Source organism: Mobula birostris, chromosome 11 (genome assembly GCF_030028105.1).
Source record: "Mobula birostris isolate sMobBir1 chromosome 11, sMobBir1.hap1, whole genome shotgun sequence".
NCBI classification, from domain to species: domain Eukaryota; kingdom Metazoa; phylum Chordata; class Chondrichthyes; order Myliobatiformes; family Myliobatidae; genus Mobula; species Mobula birostris.
The window spans coordinates 102,680,098-102,694,133 of NC_092380.1; the positions used below are offsets into that span (position 1 = coordinate 102,680,098).

A 14,036-nucleotide genomic window follows, 5' to 3' on the forward strand; every position below is an offset into this window, starting at 1 on the left:
ATTGAGACACAATTATGTTGAATTTGTCTGGCTGACCCTGGCTAGTTCCTCCAACAGGTCTATAGTTCTGAGGGTTTCAAGTCCCTGACCTGAAACATGAGGTCTGTTTCTCTTCCCACAGCTGCAGACTGACCTGACATGCTGAGTATTATTGACATTTTCTGTTTTATTCTCATTTTAAGCCTCTCCATTTGCAGATGAAATTTCTTGTTGAAAGTTTCCAATGAGGGGCCAGTTTACTAGTAAAACTTGGGGTCAGACATGATCTCTGTATTGTGGCGAGCAGTTATGTCCTAGTTTAGTCACAGAGCCATACAGCATAGAAATAGGCTATTCAGCCCATCATGTCCATTCTGATTTCTGTGCCCATCTGCATAAATCATAGTTACCCACATTAGGTCTATGGTTTTCTAACCCTTACTTGTCAACTCTAATAAAGAAGGAAACAGGCACTTTGAATATACAGACTGAATGTACTACTTTGTAAATAGAACTAATTTATGGACAATAAATAAGAAACATCATGAATACTCAGCAGGCCAGGGAACATCTGAAGTTAGAGGAACAGTTAATGCTTCTGATCTAATCACAAACTTTGGCCACAGTATCTGATGCTGAGTAATTATTTTAAAAAGTAGTTGAACCTCCCCTTTCCCTCACTACCAAATCCAATAACTTATTCTACAGATCGTTCTTATGGGAGGGCCGTAGTGTAATCTGAAGAAGTTTGTCCCCAGCGTTGTCCAATGTACACATGAGCTTTCCAGTGTACTTTGATGAAATGGGATCAAGCGGAGTCCTGGCTCTTAGCACAACTTGTTGGCCATATCTCAGGCCCATGATATACATTCACTCAGCACAGACCAGGGATCAGTATGACTTGATGTACATTACGCAATGCAATTATTTGGCTTGTAAGCAGCTTTTGAGGAATATCAGTTTACCTGCAGGTCTGCAAGGAGAGAGTTGTCTCTGTCGTGATCTGCAATAGGGCTGTCAAACTTTCACTGTCTATTTCAAATGCATTGTTTCCCAAAAGTGTGCATATCTTTGGACTCTTGCTAGTTTTGAATGGAGTGGTGTTAGTGGATGTGGGAGTAGAGAGCCCAGTGACCTGGCTGTTTCTGTCCATCTTTAGTGTATTGACTGAACAAAACGGCAGCTCAATATTTGTTAAGTGCGTTTCCATAAATCTCATCTGGAGAAAAGATTATACGTCTGTCCTAACCACTTCAACTTGCTTGCACAGCAAGATCTTTTTATGTTAGAAATGTTAGTTGCTGAAGGCATGTTGCCAATTTAATGTCCAAATTTTCATAACCCCTCAGCTGCTGTAACCAGTATTTTTATCTGACTAATCAGTTGCTCCACTTAAGTGGAATTAGTTAAGTTATAATTTGGCTTGTTGCAATTTGGATTAACTAGCACTGAAATCTATTTTGCCCTACCTTCCACAAGTAGTTACTACCATCGAGGAGGAAGAACAGGAACCAAAGATCTAACTTAATATTTTAAGAACAGCTTCTCCACCATCAAGTTTTTGAATGGTTCATGGACCCATGACCATGACCTCATTTTTCGTATTTTGCACTAGTTATTTTGTAACTTAGTCATTTTTATGCCTTGCACTTTACCGCTGTTGCAGAACAACAAGTTTCATGACATAGATCAGCAAAACCAATTCTGATTCTGGAATTGAATTGGGTAAAGCTATTTTAAATATAGTAGGTTAATACACAATGTAAAATACCACATACCCAATTTTTGCTGCCTCATTTTTTTGTGTCCCCCCTCAATCTCTTGAATGTCCAAAGATCTCTTGCTTTCTTTCTAGAATGCAGTTGACTGAGCTTCTGCAGCCTTGGGTTAGAGAACTCCAAAGATCTTCACCTTTGTGGTGGGAAAAAAGCTCTTTCTGGCTTGCTCAGCCTGAACTTGTCCTCATGCTCTAGGCCAGGGGTTCCTAACCTGAGGTCCATGGGCCTCTTGCTTATTGGTACTGAGCCATGGCATAAAAAAGGTTGGGAGTGCCCAAAGATCCAATCTTTGGAGGTGACCTCTTAGCATCCAGCATGTTGATCATTCTCAGAATTCTGAATCCCATCTGAAAGTTGATCAACCTTGTTCAATCTCTCCTCGAAGAATAGCACTCCAGCAGCAAATATTTGTTTGGATGCTAGAAATCCTTTTCTAAGTTTTATTTAAAATCTCAGCTAAAAATCACTTGGACAAGTGCTAAACATTGGGGTTGCACAGTTTGCTCTGTGGGAATGTGAATAAAATAGTTTACTGTGTTATTTTAAGTGGAATAGCCTTGTTGCCACTGCAAAGAAAATTAAGCATTATATATTTGAATCTTAAGTTTCAATGGCTCTGTATCTGAACATTTGACCTGATAAGAAGCGCCTGTGATCGGAAAGGCCAAGTTTGGCTACAGCTTGGTATTTTCACTGTTTATGATGTGTTCCTTTTTGATCTGCCTTGGACTGCCAGGAATGTTAAAAGAACTTGAGATGAAAGTGGGTCATAAATGGAATAGCTGGATCTTTATATGAAGAGTACCCAGTTCATCATTTTGTTGAGTCATTTGGGTGAATAACAGTGCTTCTTTTAAAGAAAGCAATTGGTTTGATAACTTTATTTCTAAAGACTATAAATTTTAAATTTACACTTTGTTCCATACCCTAATAAAATGTGGTTTAGAAACAAAAACGGCTTGGTTTTTAAACATCAAACCATCATGCTTTGGACGTTACAAATCACACCTATTTATTGCTGTTATTCACACCATGTCATTCTGACTTGTTTCATTAGCTGCTGTTCCTGCAGTCTCCTCTTTTTATCACTGGTGATTTCTGTCTGCTGGTGTTGGTGATCTGTCAGACTTTGTACAGCGATTCTCATGTTTCATTTTCTTCTTTTGGTGTGGATTTCGGGATTTATCAGTGTTGGAAAACCGACTGAATTTTTCTTGATAAATCTGGATGCATATATAAATGCCTCCCAGAGCAGCATCTGTCAGTGTGTAGTTTCAGTTTGTCTTGTTATTTGAACATAAGCCTCACTATGTAAAGTCAATTTGCTTCAAGTCTTTTCTAAAATATTCACAAACATCAATTGTCGACAGGGACACATTAGTTAATCTGCTAAGGGCGGTATCAAAATTGCTGACAAGTGAACTATTGTATTTCACTGGTATATCAGAAGAATGGAGCATTTCCCTCTATCTGTGCAAAATTACCAGGCATTCTCTCCCCAAAATTTTCCTACCTACCTTTGCACAGCTTATGTGAAGCAGGTAATGTTTTAAATTCTCCTTGAGGTCTAGTTTTGTTCTCCCCCCCCCCCCATTAGAGAGGGTTTATGATGCTTGGGAGAAGGCAGTTTACAGTAAATGTGAGAATAAAAGGCCAGCTCAGAGAAACTGTTTAATGTGTTACTTGGGTAGAGTTTTAGTAGTTGGAGTGTTTACATATGATCACCCAAGGTTTCCCATTTAGTTCAAGTTTATAAGTGCTCTTTCCAATTGGGCTTTTGTTTTGAGATCGTCAGCCCAGTACAGTGAATTCCAGTTAATTAGGACACATTGGGACCAATGCATTCAGGCCCAGTTAAGCGATTGCCCCAATTAGCCAATATGTCATGGAAATAGTTTTTTTAATTAAAAAACACAAACTACCATTTAACTGAGTAACAAATTATATATTTAAATGAAATACAGAACACTACCAATGTTACTTCAGTACTATAAAACTCTGTAATAGTTCCTGATAGTTATCGACAGAATTCGTCCAGTACATGCTGTCATGTTCATTTGACTGTAAGTGAACAAAATCAGTGTAGACACTGAGTGCAGATCAGTGTAGACACAAACTACCTTCACTACCTTCCTGTATGAAGTAGTATCATAACTGTCTGAGACTTTTTTAAAAAAAAGTCAAAATAAAATAACAAAATTATCAAAATGTCACTGCTTTTTGACTCTGCATCCATCGGCTGAATTGGATAGCATAACATGAGCACATGCAACTGATGCTATTTAAAAACTTTGCTCTAATTACGGTGTAGTGTCTAACAGCCACACAAGTGCATGTGATGAACACTCGCTAGAAACTGTTTGGCAACAGTCTTCTGTCCCAATTAAGCGGCATAGTCTCCCAAATAGAAGGAGTCCTGGGTATTTTCTCATTACATTTTGTACTTTAGTTGTCCCAAATAAGCGGCTGCCCCAATAAACTGATGGCCCAATTAACTGGAATCCTCTGTATTTTAATATAATGAAAAATAGAGCAAATTCACTTTCTGATTCTGGGTTTCTCCTTTGGGCATAAACATAGTGAATGGAGTCCGAGTTTTATCATATTATCAATGCCTAACTATTTGCTGAAGATTAAACTCGAGGGAATTTTCATTTAAAATATCCTCAGATATTTGGAGAACTGGTAGTGGGGAAGAAACAGGGGATTGGGTGAAGTGAGGTGTGAAGATGTATGAAAATGAGGGAGATGAGACAGCATACTATTTTAGCCACTGGCTGTCCTCACTCGCAGTGTGGGATAGCGTCCAGAAGAAAGGAGTGTTTCTGGCTCTTCGGTGGTATCGAGCACCACAGGTCTGGTGTAGCACATCTTAAGCAAGAAGGGTAAATCTGAGATCCGACATCCAAATAATTCAAATCGTGTAAGAAGCCTTGATTTGATCCAATTCATTTTCTGAAAAAGTTCTATACATTAGAGAGCTGGTGTAGTGGCATCCACACTGGACTTTGAGGCGAATGGTCCCAGGCTCGAGTCTATCCAGCTCCTTGAGTACTTTCCACCCGTGCTGGGTTGAGCTTCGAGCTAGCAACTCAGCCTTGTTTTTTAAAAAAAAACACACACACACACAGATTCCTATAAAGAATCAGTAAGGTTGCTGTCCGCTGTGCCACAAGGCGCTGAGAGGAACCACTTCTACTATACATTAGAGAGGGGAGCTTGTGTACAAAAACGATTTGCCATGATGAGGAACCTCCAGCCCATCGCTGGAACGGCACATCAACACAGAATTTAAAGCATCGCCGCATCCCCAAGAAGTAATTGAGGATGAGGTCATCTTTTGTAATCTGCTGTTCTCTTCCTCCTCCCAGACTAAAGCTTATGGCCTAGGATTTGTGAAGATACACACCCCGTGGCACGTGCTCTGTAGAGAGGCGGAATTTCTCAAGATTAAGATGCCCACTAAAAAGGTAGGTTGAGATGACCTGGTATCGTAATCATAACTTCTAAGACATTCTAATTGTTCAGTTGAATTCCTGAAGAATCAGCAATGTTATGAAATGAATATTTAAGTTCTAACAGAAAGGGGCAGCACAGTGGTGTAGCAGTTAACATAATGCTGTTACAATGCCAGCAACCCATGTTCAATTCTCGCCACTGTCTATAAGGTGTTTCTAAGTTCTCCCCATGAATGAATGGGTTTCCGCCAGATGCTCTAGTTTCCTCCAACTGTACCAGTCACTAGGTTAATTGCTTCTAGTAAGTTGTGCCGTGATTAGGCCAGGGTTAAGTAGGTGAGCTGCTGGTGGGAGCAGCTCATTGGGCTGGAGGGGCCTGTTCCCCACTATATCTCTCAGTAAAAAAATAAATCAGCTATTTGTCTGCATCTGTAATCCATACTTCAAGCAGGGCTTTCAAAAGCTTGCTGTGAGCACGTCTCTCTGCCAAAAAAGCGCACAGTTAGTTAGATAACAGGCAGAGTTCACATTTCAAAGGCTTCTTCAGAGGGATCCGATTGAAATGAGGTTGTGAGAAATTCCTCTGAAAGACAGCAATCGATAGATATAATCCAGTCCGGCACAAGTTCTAAGATCTCTGAGACACAGTAAGGGGGCATGTTTTCTTCCTATTGGGACTCTCAGAAGAGTAAGATGGAATTGCCTCTGAAGCTCGGCAGATGTTTCGGAGAATGGTGAGTATCTGGGAAGAGCTGCCAGGACAAGAGGTCGACGCAGGTATGGTTGGAATATTTAAGAAGCATTTGGAGGGGAATGGTTTGGAGGGGAATGGTTTGAAGGGATATAGGCCAAACATTGGCACCTGAGACCAGCAGGGGCAATGGCACTGAGCCACCAGGCTGAAGAGCCTGTCTCCATGCTGAATCACTCGATGACTACTGTTAGTCAGTGTTGTTTATCTGATGGCTGGGTGCCCTAATGCCATAAGCATTCTATAATCATGGTTTGGCAATACACACACAATGCTGGAGGAACTCAGCAGGCCAGGCAGCATCTATGGAAAAGAGTAAACGGTTGACGTTTTGGGCCAAGACCCTTCATCGGGTTCTGATGAAGGGTCTCGGCCTGAAATGTCGACTGTTTATTCATTTCCAAAGCTGCTGCCTGGCCTGCTGAGTTCCTCCAGCATTGTGTGTGTTGCTTGGATTTCCAGCATCTGCAGAAATTTTTCTTGTTTGCAAGTCATGGTTTGGTAAAGATTTTATTTGGGAGTATGGAGTGACATACTTAGCACATACAGCACTGGAAGAAGTTCTTCAGCCTATCTAGTCCATGCTGCACTACTCACCTGCCTAGATATATCCACACCCTCACCACCCTCTGAGTGAAGAAGTTCCCCTTAAACATTTCACCTTTCACCCTTAACCCATGATCTCTAGTTGTAGTACCTCCTAACCTTAGTGGAGAAAGCGTGCTTGCATTTACCCTGTCTTTGCCTCTCATAATTTAGTATATCTCTATCAAATCTCTCCTCATACTATGCTCTAGTAATAAAGTCCTAATTCATTCCTTATAAATTCTTTCTGCACTCTTTTGAACCTGTTGACATCTTTCCTGTAGGTAGGTGATGAAAACTGCACACAATATACTAAATTAGACCTCACCAATGTCTTGTACAATTTCAGCAAAACATTCCAACTCCTGTACTCACTACTTTGACTTGTGAAGGCCAATGTTCCGGAAGCTTTCTTTATGAAATAATCTACCTGTGAGGCCACTTTCAAGGCATTTGTGGATCAGTATTCCCAGATCCTTTACCTCAGTCCATCGTGCCCTGCAGCTCACCGTGCAGATCCCACCCTTGTTTGTCCTCCCAAACTGCAGCTCCTCACACTCGTCAGCAACTACCAAATAATATGGATGCTTAATCATTTCATCAGCAATAATATGCCCTTTTACATCAAGTGTGCATGCAGGTAACTGGCATAATGTATAGAAGACTCAGTGGGGGGGGTGGGTATATCAAAGTTATTTTATTATCAAAGTTACATATATGTCCCCAATACTACCCTAAGGTTCTTTGGGATGGATTTTAAGATTATAAAGATAATCTTAAGGATTTTAATCTTAAATTCTGGGGTTTATTCAGATATAGTTTAGTTTTGTTGTCTCTGCATTAGTCGATTTATTGTCCCGGGATCTTGTAATTTAAATCTGTTACTAATTCTTCAGGTGTATGAAGTAAAGCAGAAAACTGGGATCCTCAGCAAAATCTCAAATATTTTGTATAAAATGACTTCGCCTTTGCGACCAAAAGTGGAAGAACAGAACAATGTTACATACAAGCATCTGTCCTATCCCTTCTCCAGAGAGAAGAAGCACTTGTAAGTATCTATGCACTAAATAGATGCAAAAGCTAACTTTACAGCTTTTTTTTATTGTTCGAATACAAAAGGAGGAAGGTGATTTTCAGATATAAGACATTGTTGAGAATATGATGAGTACTATATACACTCATCATCATTGTGTGCCTTGCAGTGTATACATTACTGGTTTTATTTAAGAAATTATGCTAATGTGTTGGAAGAGGTTTGGAGAAGGTTTGCCTGTAATGATCAGAAAAGATTGGACGAGCTAGAATAGTATCTGTTGGAATTCAGAGTGAGATGGGACCTGATTGAATCATGATCCTGAGGGGTACTGACAGGGTGGGAAGAACATTTCATGAATAGAATCTAAAACTGGGAATCACTGCTCTAAATGGGAAAATCTTTATTTTGAAACAAAAGTGAGGTGAAAATATTTTGTCAGTATTTTGAGTCCTTAATAACTTTTCCTTAGTGAAGGCAGAATCATTGAGTATTTTTAAGGCAGAGGTCGAGAAGGCCTTGATAGGCAAAGAGGCCATAAGACATAGGAATAGAATAAAACTGTTCATCCAATCATGGCTGATTTATTAACCCTCTCAATCCCAATATCTTGCTTTCTTCCCATATCCTTTGATGCCATTGCAAATCAAGAAACAGTCAATCTCCTCTTTAAATATAACCAACGACTTGGCCTCCACAGCTATCTGTGGCAGTGAATCTCACCAATTCACCACCCTCTGGCTAAAGAAATTCCTCCTCATCTCTGTTCTAAATGGGGATCTCTCTATTCTGAGGCTGTGCCCTCTAGTCCTATATTAAGCCACCATAGGAAACATCCTCCATGTCCACTCTATCGAGGCCTTTCCATATTCAATAGGTTTCAATGAGATTCCCACTCATTCTTCTAAACTGCAGTGAGTACAGGCTCAGAGCCATCAAACACTCCACATATGTTAATTCTTTCATCTGCAAAGAGGTGGGTGGTCACTATGGGTGGATGAAAATATAGAGTAAAAGTTGGATTGTGCTTGAGGGGCTGATCTGCACCCCCACTCCTGGTCTATAGGTAAACACTGGGAAGCAGTATAATTTGTATTTTAAGCAGCATAACTTAACTTGAAAAATTAAACCTGTTTAGTACAAGTTCAATTAAAGAGGCACAACAGATTAAAAACTATTCATGGGGTACCATCCTTGCCTGTACTTGGAGTATTATGAGCAGTTTTGGGCTCCTTAAGTAAGGAATTTAGGCATTATTATTGACTCTGAGCTAAATTTCAAATCAAAATATTAAGCCTTATTATTAAGTCTACTTTCTTTACTTTAAGGAACATTGAAAGAATTTGATTTCTTGCAGAAAAATTGATCACTTTGTTTTTAGCCGATTAGATGACTGTATTGCACTCTTTTCAGGACTGCATAAGAATTTTATAAATCAGCTATAGCTTGTTCAAAATGCAACAACAAGAATCTTATCCAAAAAAAAGGAAAATCTGAAAACTTTTCCCCAGTTTTGTCATCATTACACTGGCTGTCTGTGCCTTTAGGATCAATTTTAAAATGCCCTTAATTGTAGATAAGGCTCTGAATAATCTAGTTCCTCTGTATATTTTGGAGTATCTATCCCCTCATATCCCTGACTGTGATCTTGGATCCACAAATGCTGGTTTGTTTAGTGTTCCTAGAGCCAAGCACGTACAAACTGGTGATGCGGTCTTTTGCTCTTGTGCACCAAAAATCTAGAATAGTCTACTGACTGAGATTCTCCAGGCTAGTACTGTGGAATATTTCAAAACACTTCTAAAAACCTACTACTTTGTAAAAAATTTGGCCAACTTAGAAGATTACTCAATGCCTGTTGATTGCATTTACATAATTTGGCATACTTGATTACATTTTATTCTATATAACTTGTGTCTTCACTTAGAATTTTTAATTTTGTCTCTTACTTTTATGACTATATCGATTTTTAACTTTACAATCTATGTAAAACACTTTGAGCCTGCATTTTAATGTAGCTACATGTGTAAATAAAATTATTATTGTCCTAGAAAGGATGTACTAACATTGCAAATGGTCCACAGGAGTTTCACAAAAATGGCCCAGGGAATGAAAGGGTTAACATATGAGAAGCATTTGCTGGTTCTGGGTGTGTATTAATCAGAGTTTAGATGAATGAGGGGAATCTCATTAAAACCTCTTGAATATTGAAAGGCCTACCTAGAGGATAGGATATTTCCTATGGTGGGGGAGTCTAGGACCAGAGGGGACGACCTCAGAGCAGAAAGTCGTCCCTTTAGAACAGAAATGAGGAGGAATTTCTTTGGCAGAGGTGATGAATCTGTGGAATTCATTGCCACAGACGGCTGTGGAGGCCAAGTCATTGACTATACATTTAAAGTGGAGATTGATAGGTTTTTGATTAATATTGACATCAAGGGTTATGCGGCATAGGCTGGAGTGTGGATTTGAGGGATAATAAATTAGCCATGATGGAATGGCAGAGCAGACTCGGTGGGCTGAAGGCCTGATTCTGCTACCATGCCTTATGGTCTAAAATGATCACTAATTACACTCTCCTTACAGTTCTCCATTTAAAACACCATATTAGCTGATTTTTAAATATTTATCCACAAACATTTTAATCAGAATCAGGTTTAGTTTCACTGATTTATTGTTTTGCGGCAGTAGTACATTGCAGTATATAATAAAAAATATATAAATTACAATAAGTATATATAAAAAGTTAAATTAAGTTGTGGAAAAAGAGAGTTGTTTAAAAAAAACCATAGTGAGGTAGTGTTCATGGTTTCATAGTCTATTCAGAAATCTGATGGTGGAGGGGAAGAAGCTGTTCCTGAAACATTGAGTGTGTGTCTTCAGGTTTCTGTACATCCTCCTTGGTAGTAGCAATGAGAAGAGGGAATGTCCCGGGTGATGGGGGTATGGGGGTACTTAATAATGGGTGCCTGCTTTTTGAGGCATCGTCTTTTGAAGATGTCCTCAATGCTGGGGAGGCTGGTGCCCATGATGGAGCTGGCTGTGTTTACAACTTTCTGCAGCTTTTCCAATTCTGTGCAATAGCCTCTCTATACCAGATGGAGATGCAGCCAGTCAGAATGCTCTCTACTGTACATCTGTAGAAATTTAGGAGTGTCTCTGTTGATGGGCAAGTCTCCTCAAACTCTTTTTGAAATATAGTCTCTGTCATGACTTCTTTGCAACTGCATGGGTATGTTGGGTTCAGGACAGATCTTCAGAGATGGTGACAGCCAGGGACCTGAAACTGCTCACCCTTTCCACTGCCAATTCCTCAATGAGGACTGGTGTGTGTTCCCTCAAACACTCCTTCCTGAAGTCCACAATCAATTCCTTGGTCTTACTGATGTTGAGTGTAAGGTTATTGATGAAGTGTTGCTGTCTCCTCCACACTTCCGAGGCACTTAGCACTGCTCCCTTCCCTTTTCTATTAAAAGATGCTCCTGAAGTCACACTCCTGTGAACAAGCATTGTGGTACAGAGAGAGAGCTGCTGTCTAAAACTCAAGGAACCCAGGTTCAAACCTGACCTGGAGTGCCATCTGTGTGAAGTTTCCATGTTTTCCCTGTGACCAAGTGAGTCTCCCTACCCCCAGTGCTCCAGTTTCCTCCCACATCTCAAAGACTTCTGGATTGATGACTTACTTGACCAGTAATTATTGCTCCTAGTATAGGTTTTAGATTATGAAGACACGCAGTCCTCTTTTATTGTCATTTAGTAATGCATGCATTAAAAAATGATACAACCTTTCTTCCGGTGTGATATCACAAAACACAGGACAGACCAAGACTGAAAAAAACTAAAAAACCACATAATTATAACATATAGTTACAACAGTGCAACAATACCATAACTTGATGAAGAACAGTAGATGGCACAGTAAAAAGTTCAAAGTCTCTCAAATGTCCCACAACTCACGCAGACGGGAGAAGGAAGAAAACTCTCCCTGCCATGCCCGACCACAGTCTGACTCTGAGTCGTCTGAAAACTTCGAGCCCCCGATCAGCCCTCTGACACTGAGTACCGAGCACCATCTCTATCCGAACAATTCGACCTCAATCTCGGTCGCCAGCAGCAGACAAAGCCGGGAATTTTGGGGCCTTCCCTTGGAAGATTCTCGATCGCCCAGTAACAGCGGCCGCGAACCTGCATTTCAGAAATTTCTCCAGATGTTCCTCTGTGCTTTCACGTCTGTCTTCATCAAATCAGAATTGTCCACGGCCCCTATTTAACAGATACGATATCATTTTCACTGGACGGCTGCGTGCGCGCGGTGCACTGCTATCTCTTCTTCCCGCCGTTTTGTGGTAGGAATGGGGAAAGGAAAACAGGGAGATGATTAGTGTAAGTGGGGACTTGATGATCAGTATGAATTAGATGGACAGAAGGGCCTGCTTCCATCCTGTATCTTGTATGTGTGGGTTCCTATGCACAGCCTTGGAATGTATGAGGAAAAAATTGGGCATGAAGATTTTTGCCAGAACAGCAAGGTATAGATTGAAGGATTTGAAAGCTTCAAAGAGCCTGCAACTGAATGCCTTTGAATTTCTTGGATTGGAAGCTAAACTGCAATTCTGCTGTCAGCTGCTTCACTGCACTGATTCTGAAATGGGGATCTGAAAAGCCACGAGATGGAGGAATATCCAACGTGCTTGTCTTGAACTTGATGCTAGCCAAGCAGTGACTGTTAATGATATCAGCAGATGAAGGCTTAGCACCTTATGAATCTCCTACTATTTTAATGCAGGTGTCAATTTAATTATGCCTGCGTTAAAAATGGCATGCAGGGAAACATCTTGTGAATGCAGCAAGTATTTCAAGCCTTGTATCCTTGAAGTATAACATTTATGCCCTGCTATAATAGGGGGAAAAAAACATGGCTCTGCCCCTGACAAATGAACAGCCATCTGTGATCCTCAACCAGTACAAGTCAGCACTATCAGTTCTAACTAATCTTCAAATCTACAGATGCTAGAAATCTTTATTTTTATAATCCTTTCTCTTTTCAACCTGCTTCCAGTCTCTGCTGTATTTTATTTTTATGAACTGCAATATTTTCCTTTGGGAATTAACTGAAATTGGCATCAATTAGATGCTGAGTTCGGCCAGCCCATTTAATTACTATTACGGACAACCCCTACATTGCAACCATTGTGTCACAGAAATCCGCCCTTACAGAATTCACAAATCACTACCCAAAAACTTAAGATATGGAATGAAATTCATTCTCCTGGAATGTATGTGGGGAAGAAATCATGAACACGTTTGTTTTCAGTAGTTGTTCTTTGGTAGGGCTTCACATTATAAAAGATTGCGGTACAGACTCTCTCCTAGGGAAGGCAACCGACTCCAGTAACTTTGGGGTCTCCTCCACTTTAAACTCAGTTGGAGAACTTGAATTGCTTCCAGAAATTCACTCAGATTGGAAGAGACAGGATGTTCTTGCAGATCTATTACCCTGTGAGTGACTGACTGGGCAGGATACAGAGAAACACCTGCTTGCTGGCAGAAAAGAGCAGCAATGCAGTCTTTGAAACCAGTTACTCAGGAGGGAAGTCAACAAATGCTTTTCCCAAATGGTAGTGGTGATTTGGAGCTGGCAATGGAAAGAGTGAAATAGAGTGTCTAATTATTGAGGCTGATGGAGTTTTTGTCGTCTGTTGCGGTCAAGACAGCCCAGAGGTGGTAAATGGATTGACTGCAGCTGGATCAGAATCAGAATTGGGATTATTATCACTGACATATGTCGTGAAATTTGTTGTTTGTGGCAGTAGTACAATATAGTGTAATAGCAAGTACAAAATAAATGTATTATCAGAGTACATGTATGTCACCATATACATCCCTGAGGTTCATTTTTCTTGTGAGCATACTCTCAATAAATGGAGGAAATATAACAGAATCGGTGAAAAACTGCACCCAACAGGGCAGGCAAACAACCAATGTGCAAAAGATATCAAATTCTGCAAATACAAGTGAGATTTTAAAAATAGTAAGAATAAATAAACAATAAATATCAAGAACATGAGATGAGTCCTTGAAGGGGAGTTCATAGGTTGTGGGAACAGTTCAGTAACAGGGCGAATGAAGTTATCCTTTGTGATTCATGATGAAGCTGATTGAAATTGAATTAAATGTGCAATAATTTAACGGGCTAATTAACCTGTAGTTGTATTGGTGCCAAAGTGACTGAACCCAATGTTTGAAAGGAGATTTGAGTGCAGGGCCGAATCAGAAAGCTCGGATACAGGCCAAATCAAAATGGTGGGTTCCTGGCCCCACAGCATATCGAGGTGATTGAACCCAATGTTTAGATATTGATTAAGGCAGTGGGCCAGATTGAAAAGGACAGGGTATCGGGGCCCGAGGAGAAGGATGTACCAGTTCCGATCGCTGCTCCACGACTTGGCACA

The 14,036-nt window shown here is 40.3% G+C and overlaps 1 protein-coding gene across 1 annotated transcript in view; it reads left to right on the forward strand.

Annotated features, from left to right (window-relative positions):
* ano1a (anoctamin 1, calcium activated chloride channel a) overlaps positions 1 to 14,036 on the forward strand; it is a 297,185-nt gene that overhangs the window by 102,238 nt on the left and 180,911 nt on the right. Inside the window, exons 5-6 of the mRNA XM_072272773.1 lie at positions 5,129 to 5,227; positions 7,448 to 7,599. Coding sequence (XP_072128874.1) covers positions 5,129 to 5,227; positions 7,448 to 7,599 — 251 coding nt within the window. The remainder of the gene's footprint in view (positions 1 to 5,128; positions 5,228 to 7,447; positions 7,600 to 14,036) is intronic.